The 17,680-nt window shown below is 41.8% G+C and overlaps 2 protein-coding genes across 5 annotated transcripts in view; one reads left to right on the top strand and one right to left on the bottom strand.

The window, feature by feature from the left end:
- Positions 1 to 11,463, bottom strand: part of KAT7 (lysine acetyltransferase 7) — a 34,095-nt gene extending 22,632 nt beyond the window's left edge. For 2 of the 4 annotated variants that reach the window (XM_014464506.2, XM_014464507.2), the window contains exons 1-4: positions 11,220 to 11,463; positions 8,500 to 8,754; positions 5,906 to 6,082; positions 3,206 to 3,445 (exon numbers count right to left, since the gene is read on the bottom strand). In XM_014464506.2, coding sequence (XP_014319992.1) covers positions 3,206 to 3,445; positions 5,906 to 6,082; positions 8,500 to 8,754; positions 11,220 to 11,448 — 901 coding nt within the window. In that variant the 5' untranslated portion in view covers positions 11,449 to 11,463. The remainder of the gene's footprint in view (positions 1 to 3,205; positions 3,446 to 5,905; positions 6,083 to 8,499; positions 8,755 to 11,219) is intronic. The other 2 variants (XM_006098955.3, XM_006098956.3) reach the window with 1 other exon arrangement.
- Positions 11,464 to 11,521: 58 nt separating this feature from the next.
- The window catches only part of FAM117A (family with sequence similarity 117 member A), a 60,434-nt gene continuing 54,275 nt past the window's right edge, over positions 11,522 to 17,680 (top strand). Inside the window, exon 1 of the mRNA XM_006098953.3 lies at positions 11,522 to 11,631. Coding sequence (XP_006099015.1) covers positions 11,568 to 11,631 — 64 coding nt within the window. The 5' untranslated portion in view covers positions 11,522 to 11,567. The remainder of the gene's footprint in view (positions 11,632 to 17,680) is intronic.

The following is a 17,680-nucleotide window of genomic DNA, read 5'->3' as shown; positions in this document are numbered from 1 at the left end:
CAACCAAATTCCTGATAGACAATGACAGATTGAAACCCATGCGTGCGATTGGCGCCAGCGAGAGCTTTATATGTATCGCGCATGTGCAAGTCAACGTTTATTTTTAAATTGCCAGTGCGCATCATATGTAACGGTCGGTTGGACGGTCGGTCGGACGGTCACTTAGCCTCTTATGTGTGTGTGTGTGTGTGTGTATATATATATATATAATTTTTAGAAATCCATACACTTTTATATCGGGCACAAAAACTACCCCCAGTGGTCAAACACAGTATATAAAATCTAAAGTATCACTGCTACGGCAAGCCTTTTTAGATATTGTGCATTTATAACTTCTGAGTAAATTATTCATGTTTTACTTTATATGTAAACTAAAACTAATTTAATGTGTCTATATTAAAAATTTTAAAAGGACAGCTGATCTATTGACCTAGCCATTGCTATCCAACAGATTTTCTAAAAACACCAAATACACACATACAAGGCTATCCATTACAGTACTAATCAAAATAGGTAAAAATGAAAAATAATCTAAATGTCAATCAACATAGGACAATTTAAGTAATTTATGAACTATCAATACAATGGAATGCTCTGTATCCCCTAAGTGCTAATAATGTAAAATACCCAAGATGTCAAACCAACCATTGTGTATTTTCCTTTTTATGAATACCAACACAAAAGAAATATGTGTACATATACGTGTGCTTATACTATATGTATAGAAACTAACTAGAAGCACTCATAAAAATCACCAACAGTAGCTTTATATCTGGGGCATATGAAGGAAGAATTTTTACTTATGTACTTCAAACCCTCTTACAGGGTTTTAACTTTTCACAGGCATATAATACTTTCATACCAAAATTTTTTTTAAGTTAATGCCATTGCTTTGCCTATGATAAAGAGTAGAATAGGATCAAGAATAATTTTGGAAGCTCAGGTTCATATATTTCAAACTCTGCCAATAAAATAAAACCAAAAGTCAAAATAAACTTTCCTCTGACCCAGCACATCTATATTTACCCTCTGGTCTACCTCATTAAGGGGGCTAAGCTCTGGGTATAATTAACACACAATTAGACCCCTACTCTGACTTCGTCTCCTCTTCTCCTCTGGTCACTCTGCCCCAGGCATAATGGCCCTGAAGTGCGCCTCAAATTGCTTAAGCATTCTCCTGCCCAGACCTGTGGCACTGCGGTTCCCTCTAAGCTTATCACTATTCCCCTGATACTCATATGGCTCTTTCTCACTTCTTTCAGGTTTCTCCTCAAATGTCAAGGTATCAGAGTGGCTTTCCCTAATCTACTGTGTGTGCACATGCACAAACAATATTCTACCCTCTTTGCATACCATACTATGTATTTTCCTCCACAGCATGTATCTCTAGTTAATGAATATATGTAGCTATCTGGTTTGCCTTTCCCAGTTAGCTACCTCCAAGAGTATTGGGATTTAGACATAGTCACAACTATATCACCAGAACTTTATTTACTTTTAAATATGTTTCTATTGATTTCAGAGAGGTAGGGGAAGGGAAAGGGAGAGGGAGAGGGAGAAGGGGGGGGGGAAGGTGAGGGAGGAAGGGAGGGAGGGAGGAAGGGAGGGAGGGAGGGAGAGAGAGAGAGAGAGAGAGAGAGAGAGAGAGAGAGAGAGAGAGAGAAACAGCAATGATGAGAGAATCACCGATAGGCTACCTCCTGCACGCCCCCTATTGGGGATTGAGCACATAACCCAGGCATGTGCCTTGACCAGGAATTGAACTGTGACCCCAATTCATGGGTCAATGCTCAACCACTGAGCCACACCCGCCAGACATCACCAGAACTTTAAAAAGTGTCTGACACATGGCAAATATTCAATAAGTATTTATTGAATGACTGGTTAAACATCTATATATAAAAAAGGCTAAGTGACTGACCGTCTGTTGGTCCAACCAAGCGACTGACCGGTACATGATGTGCACTGGCAATTTAAAAACAAATGTTGACTCGCGTGTGCTTGATACATATAAAGCTCTCACTATAAAGCTCTTTCTTCTAATTAATTTCCTTTCAATGTACATGAATCCGTGCACCGGGCCACTACTAGTATATATAAAATAAAAGTACAATTTAGGGATGCATGGATAGTGACTAGCAAATTCCCTTACCCTCTTAAAGTACATTAGCTATCTCTTGCTTGTACTGGGGTTTATATGATGACACCTATTCTTGGTTTTTCATTATTTATCCCAAGGAAATTGATTTAGGCCTGAAACAATTATCTTGAATGATAATTATTACAGCATTCAGAGGAACTTTTGCTCTATTTTATGCATTTTTATGGTTAAATTTTTTTTTTTTTTGAGAAACTGCTGCTAAAATCAGGAATATATTCAAATAAATAAAATACTAGGAAAAATGCACGGGTAGCCTGCATAACAGCGACTTACTCTGGTCTACCTTTTTTCCTGAACCTGGTAGCCACATTCAAAGGCTAAATCTGAGTAATGAAAGGCCCCTTATCTCCCAACCAGCACCTTCCAACTCTAGACAAAAGCTTAAGTCTAACATTTGCACCTAAGCTCACCTAGAGAGTACAAATAAGGTTTAAGCCGTGACAAGAATCCCTCCGTAAGGATTCAAAGTCTGTCAGAAGAAAACAATAAAACATTCTATATGAGAAGAAATATTTATCTAGTTTGTATTTACTAAATACACAAAGCCACAGGACCAAAAACCACTGAAGTCACAAAAGTCCAGAGTTTCATCTGTAGTCTTTTAGTTTAATTGTCTCTTGATAAGTAATCTGTTTTCCTCATTTAACAGCTATGGCCCTGTCACCACTATTCTGCACTAGCTGATACTCTATTAATCCTCATTAAGCTTATACCATGTGCCATACAATGAGATATTGGAAAATAACTGGTCTTCTGTTTCATTTTTGCTAGAAAAAGGAGAGACTTTTCCAATGGGAAAAGCTCTCAATTTAAACTGAATAGTGCATCACAGTTAATTTCCAGATCTATTATTATGGACAGTAGGCCACGAAGCAGAAATGCTTTTATTCAAGTGGGCAATTCATTGTTACTCTGAGCATGTGGTCACTGAAGAGCCTAAGAAGCTAGATCACAACGGAACATTAAACATTTCTGGGTGATTCTAATTCTGGAGGGAGAGAGAACCACAGAACACAGGGTGTCATAAAGTTGGGGCACACTTACCCAGAGAGTTACAGCCTGGTGTAGGACACTTCATGTTAAAGTTATAGCTTTCATGGAAGCGGCGGCGCTTGGGGCGATGAGAGAGGTCGCTGCCTGAGTCTTTCAGGGACATGTCCTTGGCAATGCTCTCATCATGAGACACGTTGGGGCTGGAGATATCTATGTCAGACTCAGAAGAAGGTGCGTTTCCAGTTGGTGTTCGAGGTGGAGACTCATCATGATCAGCTGTATTTTTAGTTTCTACAATAAAAGCAATTGGTAGAACTTGCGAAAAGGGTTCATTTAGTTAGAGGTTTACTATTCAGAAGTGTCTATGGTCTTCCCAGATCTTCTATGATTTGACCAGTAACTTTTAGCTAAATGAAGAACAAAAAATTAACATTGTTCCTTTTGTGCAACTTTAAATTCTGATTAAAATTTAAATTTGGAGTTTCCCTAATACATTTTACTTATCTGTGTTTCTCCTAAGCCCTCAATCATGGCTAATCAAAACTGGATACAAAAAAATTTTTTAAAAACATTACCATCCCACTCTATTTCTAGGAGATACACAGGATGGAAGACAAATGAAAATGTTTTGTCTTTCTGGATGACACTGAACAGACTTGGTGTGAAAGTGTGAATAGACTGACTCTTGAGTTAGCTGTTGGTAATCTAACAATTCCAATTCCAAACTCTAAATCAGGAGTTGCAGCCTTGGCCAATATGGCTCAGTTGGTCAGAGCGTCGTCCAGTGCACCAAAAGGTCACAGGTTCAATTCCTGATCAGGGCACATGTCTGTGTTGTGGGTTCTCTCTCTTCCTCCCTCTCTAAAATCAATAAAGTAAAAAAAGAAAAATGTTAAATCAAGGGTTGCAAACCAAATGCCTACAGGGACTGAGCAAGGCCAAATAGAAAGATGATTGTCCATCTCAAGAACAACTACCATTCAGCTCTAGCCAATTACTACTGTGGGCGAGGGGCCACCTTGTCTTCCCAGAGCTTTCCAATTTGTAAAAGAAACTAGTAGCCCAGGTTTTCAGATATAATTTCTGTATTTTCAAATACTGGCAAAAATTTTTTAAACATGTAAATACTGTGGCCCTAACCGGTTTGGCTCAGTGAACAGAGCATCAGCCTGCAGACTGAAGGGTCCCAGGTTCGATTCCGGCCAAGGGCATGTACCTTGGTTGCGGGCACATACCCAGTAGGGAGTGTGCAGGAGGCAGCTGATCGATGTTTCTCTCTCTCATCGATGTTTCTAACTCTCTATCCCCCTCCCTTCATCTCTGTAAAAATCAATAAAATATATTTTTTAAAAAAATGTAAATATTGTGCAAGCAAACCAACCAACCATGTTGGCAGGCTAGAAGCTCACCAGTCTAAAACCTCTGCTCAGAGGTCTCTGATTTGGGCTGGCGAATCACAATCTCGATAGCTTACCATTCCCGTTACTAAAAGGCACCTCTTCTTAAAAACTCAGAGATAGCCCTGACTGGTTTGGCTCAGTGGACAGAGCATCGCCCTGCGGACTGGAGGGTCCCAGGTTCGATTCCAGTCAAGGGCATGTACCATGGTTGCGGGTGCGTCCCCAGTGGGGAGTGTGCAGGAGGCAGCTGATCGATGTTTCTCTCTCATCGATGTTTCTAACTCTCTATCGCTTTCCCTTCCTCTCTGTAAAAAAATCAATAAAGTATATTTAAAAAAAAACAAAACTCAGAGATAACTGGACTGATAAGCATGGCTGTAAGAAAGCCTGGTCCGTAAACATGGATGGACCTAGAGGGTATTCTGCTAAGTGAAATAAGTCAGAGAAAAACAAATACCGTATGATTTCACTTATATGTGGATTCTAAAGAACAAAATAAATGAACAAGCAAAACAGAAACAGACTCATAGATACAGAGAACAAACTGAAGGTTACCAGATGGGAGGGGGCTGGGGGACTGGGTGAAAAAAGTAATGGGATTAAAAAGTACAAATTGGTAGCTGCAAAATAGTCATGGGGATGTAGAATACAACATAGGGAATATAGCCAATGACATTTTAATAACTATGTATGGCCCTAACCGGTTTGGCTCAGCGGATGGAGCGTCGACCTAAGGACTCAAGGGTCCCAGGTTCGGTTCCAGTCAAGGGCATGTACCTTGGTTGCGGGCACATCCCCAGTGGGGAGTGTGCAGGAGGCAGCTGGTTGATGTTTCTCTCTCGTCGATGTTTCTGACATCTATCCCTCTCCCTTCCTCTCTGTAAAAATCAATAAATTATATATTTTTAAAAATAAATAAATAACTATGTATGGTGCCAGGTAGGTACCAGAATTATCAGGAGGATCACTTTGTAAATTATATAATTGTCTAACTACTATACTGTACACCTGAAACTACATAAAATAATACTGAATGTCAACTATAATTAAAATTTAAAAATTAATTATTTAAAAAAGAAAAGAAAATCTGGTCCAAGCCTTCTCCATCTGTGAGTAAGAGGTACCCAGACCCTTTTGCCTATTGCAGGTCCAATTTCATAGATCCAACTACTCTGGACCACAAGAATATTCTAGTACCAAACTGTCCTCAGCAAGATATAAGAAAGGAATCAGGCAAACAGCATGGACGTAGCTGAGATATTGCCAGTATTAGGCATCTGTCTGCAGTGGCTCCAAGCCTTCCTTATGAAGAAACTGACCACACCCTCTCTGGAATGGCATACCCACTCACCTCTGTCTGAAAAGTCAACCACTTGCTCAGTTTCTGAGCCAGACGAACGAGTCTGCCGAAGTGGGTATTTTTTCGGGGTCACTGGGGTGGGCTGCTGCTGACTGCGCGTCACTCTCCTGGTAGAATAAACAGGCTCCTCAGCGCCAAAAGACTGCAAATTTCGAACAGGGCTGGAATCTGAAAAGATAATATAACACTTAAAGAAAAAACAAGGAAGTCTATTTCCCATCCATATGATTCATTAGTATGTAGGCCGCCCTCCTCTTCGCATTTCACAAAATCCAACAAATCTTTAAAATATCTATTTTATTAAATAAAACATAAGCAAAAGACCCTCAATCAGGCAAAGAGATGAAATATTGTGTAGAATTCATAGTTTAGGTTCTGGAATCAAGGCTAAACATGATTCAATTCCACTCTTCCATACCAACTAGCTGTTAATCTCTCCAAGCCCATCTCCTTATCTTTAAAAAGGAAAATACTAGCAGCACATTCTTCATGTTTGTTGTGAGGAATACATTCGATAACTTATGTAAAGGACTTAACATGATACTTAGTACACAGATCTAGTGCTTTATATATAATAGCTGCATCCTCTCTTTCTTTCCTTACTCTAACCCACCATAACAGATATTCTATTACTAAAGGCATAACAATATACAAATATTTCCTTTCCTTAAGGGTCTCTTTTTCTTTTCCTAATTACCCTTTCTGAAACCCTGAAGAGAAATAATAGACTCATAAAGGGTAATGCGATAATACAGCTTTTAAAATTGTTTTGGATGGCAAAACCTATTCTGAAGCACCCAACAGTCTTTCTACATTTCCAAACTGATGACACTTAAAAAAGGAATAAAAGAAATTCAAACCTGAAATTAAAGCATATTTTAAACAAGGAGAAAACTGAAATTCTCGAACTTTTGTGTCAATTAGCACACAATTGGGTTTTCAGTTTGCACACCGCCAGGGGGCTGCATTTACAATGCAGTCTACATTTTGCTTTAGAGAGGGCCGCCTTCCATAGACTATATTGTGAATGGTGTCCCCAGAACTCTGTGGTCATGAAGTATAACAATCAGAAAGAGACCCAGAGCTCATGTGCCAATTAATACTTTCTAAGAACATTATGCCCTTTGCTTTAAATATACTGTTCCTTCTGCCTATGAGACACTTTCTTATATTTCAACTTGTAAATTCCTACTAAATCATTTAAAATGTCCATCTGGGAGTCCTGCCATCATCTGGCCGCTCCATTTCTTGGCTCCCATAGTAATCCATGCAAACTTCTCTCAGAGTTCTTACCACAATGCATTACAATGATCATTTTACATATCTTTATTTTGCACTAAACTGAGCAGTCCTTGAGGGCAGAAACTGATTCTTCCATCATGGCATTCCATTCATGGGATAGTGCCTGAATTATAGTAGCCATTTATCAATATTCCCATTGTGCTAGAAATAAAACTTAAAAATTGAGAAATCAAGAGACAACAGCTATAATTCAGCTGAAATTTTAAATTAAAAAATCAAGTTAGGAACAGGTAAGAGACTATGCCCACTTTCTTGCTTGAAAAACTTTTGTTTTTCTCTCATGCTCACAGCAGTAACCAAATCAGCACTATTTAAGTGCTCAAAGTATATTACATTTCCCCCCTTAATATATTATCACTTACTGATCATGAGCTTTCTGTATTAACTGCAACCTTCTTTCCTCCCCAGAGAATCCCAGAGCAGAGCCAAGAGGGGTCAGGGGTACCTTCCAAATCTAAGAAGCTCAGGTGGCTAATGGCACTGGAGAAACTTTTAACACAGAGATTCTCTATTCTCTATACCAAAACGAAATTTTGGGTATTCACAACTGATTATTGAGTCAACTATTAATTGTGTATCTAACTATATTATGGAATTAAACATGGTTTTAGAAGTATTGAGCCCCTACCAATTGTAAAGAGACTACTTTAAGTCCCTAAGTCGAACCAGTGGTTCTCAATCTTCCTAATGCCGCGACCCTTTAATACAGTTCCTCATGTTGTGATGACCCCCAACCATAAAATTATTTTCGTTGCTACTTCATAACTGTAATTTTGCTACTGTTATGAATCGTAATGTAAATATCTGATATGCAGGATGTATTTTCATTGTTCGCGACCCACAGGTTGAGAACCGCTGGAAACCATTCTAACAGAAAGTGACATGATGACATTCCCATTTTACTGATAGGAAAACTGTCATCTAAAAAAGTTAAATGACTCAAGACATTCATGTGCTACACATCCATTATACCAGACATAGTTCGTTTGGATCTAAAAGTGAGACAGCACCCCCGACAGAACCGAACCATTTGGGGATTTTCTTTGGTTAAATTTTCTTTTTATTGTTGACATTACAGATGTCTTCCATTTCCCCCTCTTTTCGCACCTCCACCCAGGCCTCCCACAGAACCATATTTAAAGACCTGATACTTCTGTTGTCATTTGCTCTGTATTTCACCAGACTCTGTCATCTACATCAGCCACAGGGCAGTTTCCATATTAACACATGTGATGACCAGTCAGCAGGCTGTGAGACGTGGCAGGGAGAAGGAAGCCTTTTACCTTGGGAACTCTGGCTCAGCCGGGCTGAGGAGCGGGTGACTCGGGCAGATCTCCGAGATGTGCCATCGCTCTCTGAACTGTCTGTGTGCTCGAGATCTGTAGAAAAATCGGAATCTTCGGTTCCATCTGAACTACTGCCTGCATTCCTCTGTAACACCATAGATCCAGACATTAGCACAGAAGCATTTACTCTGTGGGTTTGTATTAACACTGGAAATAAAACGAACCGTGATGCTGAAAACGCGAAGTTCAAACCTAAGAAAGAATTCAACAGTCAACCTCCCTTTATTTAGAACATTTAAATGAACAGCCTACAAATAATGCATCCTCATTAAATAAATGGAGAATTAATTTTTCCTGTATTAGGATTAATTCTAAAATAAGTCCATGTGGAGGTCAGTATCATAAACTGGAAATAAAAGTAACCAACTCAAAATGGTCTGGCTGACATAATAGCCATGCATTTATACATAACTCCAAGGCAGTGAGAAAAATGTTAGTGCTTGACTCCATTTAACTTTAGGGAGTTTTTGTTCAAAGTCTCCATGAACAGCTAACACATTTTTTAAAGCCATACACTAATTCAAAATATCATGGTCAACTCTGATCCTAAGAGAATTTAAGCAGAGAAAGAGTAAAATTCTTCTTTCTTATCTACCTTTGAAGCTTCTCCACATGAATAACAAAAGGGCTTAAAAAGGGGGGCAGCTTGCACAAGAAGACTTATAGGCATTCAGAAACAGAGGTTTTATTGTCTTTTCAATTAATAATTACTTGTCAATTATTAGCCTCCAAAGGCATAATTAGCCATAAGGATAACTTTCATCAGTTGGGCATTAACACTATACATCTTTTACAAACCCAGAAAGGGAAGAGCATTTGCAAAAAAAAAACAAAAAACAAAAAACAAAGCTTCACACTGCAAGTCCCCTATTCTTTATTCAAAACCCTTAGGGCCACTTGTGTTTAGAATTCATAATTTTTTAGATAAACAGACACTTTATAATATGTAAATAATCACACTAAAGAAGGCATGCAAAAACTGCAAGTAACCTCAGGACAGTTTAGGACAGGTTTTGCCACCAAACAAGTAACAAAGAACAAACTTACATGTTTAAGAGCTCTTTGTATTTGGGGAGACTGTGGACCTATTCCAAGGCACCAATACTATTCCTGCATTTGGTGAGCTTTAACATAAACATCTACCAATGTAGGTCATTTTAGGAGACCTTAGAAAAATGCAAATATTTTATTTGAAAGTTTCTGTGAAGAGAAAAATTTCTGCAGAAATGAGCAAGATACCACCCAGCTTTCCAAATAGTTCAAGGGTAATCTGCTCAGAAATGAGCAGATGCCCCAGAATCACAGTAAATCAATAGGATGGGAAGGGAGGGGGAGACCAAAGGTCATCTAGTCCAGTTACCCATCTAGTCCAGTTATCAGTCATTGAATCACTGATCATCTCTGACCATCCTTTCCTGGCTTGACCTCTTCTCTCTGGCTTTCCCTGATCTACTCCCATCCTACTCCGGAGCAGAATTACTTGCTCCCACACTTGCCTTCCATAATTTTGTCTATATACTTCTAAGTAGAGAATTTACTAGTTCCTTCTACAGGTATTTATATGCCTGTTTCCCTGCCCCCCCCCATCAGATTTTTAAAGCCAGTGATTATGTTTAATTTTTGAATCCCCAGCAACCAGCACATAGCGACCAGTCAATAAAAATTTGTTGAATTATGCCCTGCGATGTGGCTCAGTGGGTCAAGGCTGGATTCCAGGTGGGGTTTGGGGCTAAATCCCCAGTAGGGTTTAGGGCTGGATCCCCAGCAGGAGGCAGCCGATCAATGATTCATCACTGATGTTTCTCTCTTTCCCTTCCTCTCTGAAATCAATAAAAATACATTTTTAAAAAACTGTTGAATTAGATTTGTTCTGTAATGCTGGCACAGCCATCGCCTAATTGAGTCGCTTGGGGCACTCCTTTAGGCCTCTCTCTGTTCAGCTGTAAAAAGAAGGGATGGGGGTGATCTCCTAAGTCCCATGTAATTTTAGAAAGTTTCTGATTTTACGAAATGCATTTTCTAGGCGCTGTCCAACTAAGCTAATAAGGAAAAATTACGGCTGGGATGCAATGTCATAGTGGGATCTCTTGGGAGTGGGCGCTGGTTCTCTATCACCCCCCCCGCCGGGAAAGGAAGGATGCTCCAAAACCCCGCCTCTCCATTTACAGCATCACCAGGCCCAGAGGGCGGGGATTCGTGCCACCCAATCGTAGTCCCGCTAAGCCGCACCCCCACGGGACAGACTGCCAACCTCAGCCAATCAAGAGAGGAGGGATCGTTCTCTACAGCCAATCCGAGAGCTGCGGGGCCAGGCTCAGACACCTCCCCCGCACGCGGGGAGGTAACCGTTGTGCCCAAATGGGCGGTGTCACCAGCCAATCAATATGCTTCTAGACGTTTCAGCGACCAATTAACGAGAAGAACGCCTCCGAGCCAGGCAAGCAGAGGGCGGGAATAGTTGCTAGCACAGGCCGAGGCCAGCGTCGGGCCCACATTTTTCTGTAGGATCTGGACGGAAGAGAGGGTTGCGGAGCTAGATTCGGGGGGTCGGGAAGTTGGAACCCAGAGGCTGTCTGTGGAGCCTGACCAACTGCGTCACGCTGCTCAATCGACTTGTCCTTAGACACCCGCCATCCCTCCGGTCCCGTTCCTCTCACCTTCCTTCGCGGCATTGCCGGCGGCTGCGGCCCGACGGTTCCGACTCGGGCAGCGGCGGCAGCAGCAAGAGGAACGGTAGCTCCGGCGGGCTCCGTGGCGGCCTCTGTGGCAGTCCCAATCCTGCGGACGATCCCAAGTGCCTCCTGCTTCACAGCGTCTACAGCCTTCTGCGCAGGCGCCGCGGGCTGGAGCGCTTTTTCCTTCACTTCCGGCTGAGGCTCGCGTCATCTGACGTTATGGGCCCGATGGGGTCCTGGGAGTTGCGCTGTGTCCGGTGAGGCTCGTGAGCGCCATGTTGGAACTGGGCGCCCAGTGCAAACCGGGGCCAGCCATTTTTACTCGGGGGAATGGCCCCCTTTGTGTGCGCGTGGGTAGCCATTCTTGTTTGGGGCAGAAGCCTGACCGTGGAAGGTAATGGTCCTCATCTTTACCTTGGGCAAAATGTCCCTTCCCGGTAGCTTTCATTTCTGAAGTCGGGGAAGGAAACCCCCAGAATTCAGCAGGTTGTTGATATTTAACCCCTTCTTTGCCTAACGGGCTAAAGGACGTTTCCGTTTAGCCTATAAACCCAAAGCTGCGAAGGGATAGTTTGCACACACACAAAAATAATTTTTTAAGAGCCATCCCGTGTCTCAAAGTGGTGGGGATGCAGGCTCCGAAAAAGAAACGAAAGGGCAGCGCCCACCACCAGGAAGCTCCTTGTCAGGCGAAGGAGACATTGTCCTTGCCTTTAGCGAACAGCAAGTAAGTTAAGTCGTTCAGGTCGCGGGAGGAGGCAGAACCCTTTCCTTCTTCAGAAGCCGTAGCTCCAAAGAATTCCCAGTTTAGCTTTGTGGCGAGCACCCCCCCCCCCCCCTTCTGTATGTGTTCAAGAGGCCTGGGCGGGCGGGGGCGGGGGTGCCGCACCAGAACCGGAGAAGCCATGAACCCCACTGTAACCCAAGTGACCCCTGAACATCAGAAGCTTGAGCCAGGAGTTGGGGGAGGGAATAAGAAGAAGGAATCGTTTTAGTGAAGCTGGAGCTAAAAAAAAAAAAAAAAGATGTTTAAATAATAGGATAATGGGGCCTGCTTTAAATAATAGGAAGACGTCGATGAAGGATACAGGCTGGAAGAAGGGCCATAGAGAAGGCTGGGAGGGGAGAGCAGGCGTCCAGGACCGCAGCTTGGCCGAGAGCGACTGGGCGGAGGCGTGGAACCAGCTCAGTCATTCATTTAGGAGCAGGGACCCCCGTTTCACCCGAGGCCCGATAACAGGGAGCTTCCCCCCAGGAGCAGAGCCAAGGAGCAGAGCCACAAGGGGACCATCGCACTGATGAGCTGCACAGAGGACTCTGAAGAGTGCCGGTTCCTGACCCTTAGCCGGCGCTCTCCTCGGGGATACCCGGGGCCGCTATTAGCACGGGCAGATTTAGTATTTGATATTTAGCTTTTAGTGTTTAGTATAAAGACCTTTGAATAACCTACTTAGGTTGAACTGCACATAAAAACGTATATGGAAAGGGACTCGAGTTTCTCCAAGGATAGCCCTAGCACGTCAGCATTTAATTTCACACGATTTCTGTTATTTTTGCACTTACTGGTGTGTTTTGAGGTTACTCTTGGATGTCTGGCTCCCCCAACTAGTGGTCAGGACCTCTTATGTTAAGAATATAGCTCAAAAAAAAAGGGAAAAGTTGCAATTAATCAGTGATGAATAAAAGAGTTTTAACCAACTCCCCACCCCTGCCCCAAAAAAGAACATAGCTCAATTCTTTCATACCATCCTTAGTAGTGCCCAGACCAGCCGTGGGCAAACTACGGCCCGCGGGCCGGATCCGGCCCGTTTGAAATGAATAAAACTAAAAAAAAAAAAAAAAAAGACCGTACCCTTTTATGTAATGATGTTTACTTTGAATTTATATTAGTTCACACAAACACTCCATCCATGCTTTTGTTCCGGCCCTCCGGTCCAGTTTAAGAACCCATTGTGGCCCTCGAGTCAAAAAGTTTGCCCACCCCTGCCCAGACCATGCTGTATCCACAGTAAATGCTTTCTAGTCAAGCAGAATGTGTTGACTGTTTTATAGTCTCTGAATGTATAGCCCTCAAAGATGGTGAAGTTAATATTTTAGAATAAGATCTTATCCGGACTTCACCATTCATCATACAAATACCAGCATTACAAATGTTCAACATTAGTTAATCTCTTACATTGGATTTTTTCAAACACTGCAGCTGACACTAAAAGAGTTTACAATTCCATTTAGACACGGTTCTTGTCCTTGGAAAGTGTAAACTCTGGCAGAAAGATGAAAAAACTAGCACCACTAGGATAGAAATATAAGGAAAATGTGTACTTAAGATGAAAGTAGAATAGCGAGGTATATTTAGAATGATCAAAGAGGGATCCCGAAAGCGTTTTTTCTTTCTTTTTTTGAACCAACATGTTTACTTTGAGTGTCATTTTCGTCATGACTCGGTTCGCTCTTGAAGCAGGAACTGATGTTGGTTTCAAAGCCCTTGAACAGTTGCCCTCCTGCCCATCCTCATCTGCCAGACTTCACAAAGGTAGCTCTGCTGTTCTTCCTGCCTTGATACATCCAGTCTTCTTTACAATTTCCTTTCTTCAGAAAGTCTTTCCTGATTTAGTATATCTGAGGTAGTAGGGCATAGTGGTATGTTATTTTGCATTTACTGTGATACTTATACTCTTCCTTATACAATTTGAAAGCTCTTTCCCTCTCTCCTTCCAAACAAACAATGAGAACACATAACTCCTATTTATTTTGTTCATCAGCTCTCCTGGTGTCTAGTACAGGGCTTTGATGTCATGTCTGGATTTGAATTTTAGCTCTGTCTGCATTGCTCTTGGGTAAGTTTTAAAATTTTCTGTGCCTCAGTTTTCTCACCTGTGAAGTAGAGACACTATAGCCGCCTCACAGGGTTGTTGTAAGGATTAAAGGATTACCACAATGCATTACAATGGTTGTCGTTACTGACATTCATAATTCTAGTCATCCTGGTCATGGCTGTAACATCTTAATGTTGGTCAGTGCATCTTTACATGGTCTCAGTGGTTGTTTGCTCTTGTCTGTTCACCCTCACTTCTGCTCAAGAGACAGAACAATTACCCAGTCACTGAGTCACACCAACATGGAGAAAGCACTGTGTTTCCCCAGGCCAGTAAGGTCATTGTTCCAAAATACTAGTAGGAAAATAGAAGGATGGGCCAAGTTCAGAAGTGGTACAGAGGAGGAATGGAGTGTTTTATCTTGACGTTTAGGAAGGAATTTATAGAACAGGTTAAATAAGAGTGGAATTTCATGGGACAAATAAGTTGGCCAGAGGACAAAGAGAAAAAGGCTTTCCATGCAAAAGGAACAGTATGTGTAAAAGTGTAGAGGTATGGAGCAGCATTGTGTACAGGGTGACTGACGGCATGGTGGACTAAGGATGGTTGCCTAAACAAGAGCCAGGGATGGTTGGGGGAACCAGTTCATGCAGAGCCCTGAACACCCTGCTAAGGACCTGGACTGCAAGTAATGGGAGATACCTGAAGGACTTTAAGCAGGGAAGTCCTGAGATCAAATTTGCACTTTAAAGATCTCTGGAAGTTGTGAGGGGGACTGAGCAGAGTGGCAGGAGACCCAAGGCAGGAAGACTAGTTATAATAATGCTGTAATCATCTTACCCAGAATTGAGGAAGAACTGTACAGGGCAGGGTAGTCTTTTGAGTATGTCCTTGTTCATTTTCTTATAACTGTATCTTACCTCATCAGCTACATTTGTGAATTCCCTAAAAGGTTCCTCAATTTTCTGTAAAATGTTCCCCTTGCCAGTAAAATGATAGGTACCAGATTTCAAATACAAAGTGTAGTTGTTCGTTGTTTGCTTCAAAGGCCCAAGAGCTCCTGGAGGTTGGGAGCCTTGCCTGGCTGGCCATACTGTCTCTAGCTTCTCCCTTACTGCCTGGCATCTAAAAGAGCTCAGTAAATGGGGTGGCCACTGCCAGGTGTTGGCTCAGTTAGGAAACTTAGCCATTCTCTCTCCTCTAAGCCTCTTTTTGAACCAGTGAAGTGCCTAGGAGGGGTTAGGAACAGCAGTTTCCTCTGTGCAGATACTAGTAACTGTCCTGTAAGGTGGGGAAGTGTGCCTTGACCCTTTTATGACAATGTTAGTATAGTCAGGCCAATCTTAGAACTTCTGAGGACAAGTGATTGGCCTTGTCTTTATCCCTTTGGGAGAATCTCAGAGGTTGCTAATGTGATCATAATTCATATTAACATTTTTTCACTTTTGAGCTGCCTTAAAAATCGAGTCAGCACAATCACTAATGGTCCTTCCTTGTCTACTCCTGCTGGAGATGGCCTGGAACTTCTCTTACCTGGTTGGACACTTGTTCATTTGGTTTTTGAATCACCCTTACCCACCACCTACTCCCAGCCCCACCCTGGGTGAAGGTATTGGACAGATCCCAGCAGGCTCAGGCACAGCTCCCCACCTCTGCAGTTGGGGTTATAAATAACCACCAAAACTAAACAGTCAAATTACCACATTTTAAAAATTGCTAAAAAAAAAAAAAATCACTGTTCCTGATTCAATAGCAGTTCTCCTCCTCATGCCCTTCATCTCCCCCTCTTCCTCCACTTATCTACCTCCCTCCCCTGATCCAAGCTCCCTCGGGAAGTCAATCTGAGCACAAAGCTGTGCTATGATGAAGACATCTTTTTCCATATTTGACAAGGCCAAAGCCCTCCAGGGCTGTAGTTATAGTTACACGATGTTGTTATGGCAGCAGAGGCCTCAGGGCAACATATGTTCCTGGGTGGTAATTGGGTTTGCTTTAACAGACTGTTTCTCTCCGGGTCCTTCATTCCCAAATTCACTTATCAAGAAGACTAGGGAATTGCCATTATGGATGGGCCTTCATTTTTTAATTCCAACAAAACCAAATTTCTCTTTATTCCCCAGGATGGAATGTACCCAGTCATCATGGGTTGAGACTTTTTAGACTTCAGGCATTTTCATTTATTCATTCAACAAATATTTATTAAGCATCTGATAAGTGCTAGGCATTGGGCTGAGAGCCGAGTGCATACTGTGAATAAACAGACATGGTCCTTCCCCTCCTAAACTGACAATTTTAGGACAAAGAATGTATAGGAGGGAGCTGCAGGATTTTCACCTGCTCCAGCCCCATCCACCTTTTCAAATATTCAAACCTGGTGTAATAACACTAAATAAAATTTTAAAATATTTTTAATTGATTTCAGAGAGAAACGTCAATGATGAGAGAATATCTTTGATCGGCTGCCTCCTGCACGCCCCCTACTGGGGATCAAGCCGAAACCTGGGCATCTCCCCTTGACTGGAATGGAATCCCAGACCCTTCAGTCCACAGGCCAACACTCTATCCACTGAGCCAAATCAGCTAGGGCTACACTAAGTACATTTTTTGAGAAAATAAAAGACAGTCTTAATCTCACTGCTGTCACAGTGCTATTTTTATCTTTTACATATTGCCTTCCAATTTTTCTCCACATGCATACATTTTATTACATGTGCATGTTTTTGTATAGATACATTCATTGTTTACATTAAATTTCATAGTTTTTACACATTCTCAGCATCTCATGTTTCTCCAAAAGTCTTCATAATTGTCATTGTAATCACTGTGTGACATTACCTTATGGTACTGTGGCATAATGGATTCTCATTCCCCTGTGAGGGGTTATTGATGGTCTTTTATGTCAGATAATGCCGCAGTGAGTATTTGCATACGTCTATAGTTCTTATATATTGCTTTCTTTCTTTCCCCAAAGATTTGCCCACATTTAAAGTGTCACCACCATTGTGTAAGGGTGCCAACTTTAAGACATTGTTCCCAGAATTGAGTGTTCCCACTTAATAAAACCTTGCAATTTTAGTAAAAATGAAAACCGCACATCAAATGTGCTTTTGATTTTGCTTCTAGTTAGGACATACTTCAATCTTCCATGTGTTTATTTACTAGTTTTGTTTCCTCTTCTGTGAAATCCTATTTCTACTGGGGTCTAATGACTTTTAAGTTTGAATGAGGGGGTGGGGGGAATGATGCTTTGTAACATACAGTTACAGAGTCAGTGTTATTAACAAGGCAGAAACATTTGCCTCATGATTATTTCTGTAGTATTTTCTTCTCACTTTCACTCTGGCTTTCCAGTTACCTATAGTGGTAAACTCTTTGTCAAATATATAATCTGTTGAGAAATAGAATGAGATTGTGAACAAAATGTGTAGATGATATGGATGATACAGTGAGGAGGCAGATTATGTCTGATCTCAGCAAGAGTTGAGGGGCCACTTTATTTTTTTATTTTTTAAATATATTTTTACTAGAGGCCCGGTGCACGAAATTTGTGCACGGGGGGCGGGGGGGGGGTGGCGTTCCCCAGCCTGGCCTGTGCCCTCTCACAGTGCAGGAGCCCCACAATCGATC

Source organism: Myotis lucifugus, unplaced genomic scaffold (genome assembly GCF_000147115.1).
Source record: "Myotis lucifugus unplaced genomic scaffold, Myoluc2.0 scaffold_254, whole genome shotgun sequence".
NCBI classification, from domain to species: domain Eukaryota; kingdom Metazoa; phylum Chordata; class Mammalia; order Chiroptera; family Vespertilionidae; genus Myotis; species Myotis lucifugus.
Note: the sequence above shows the minus strand (reverse complement) of the source record. Positions and strands in the feature narration are given on the sequence as shown.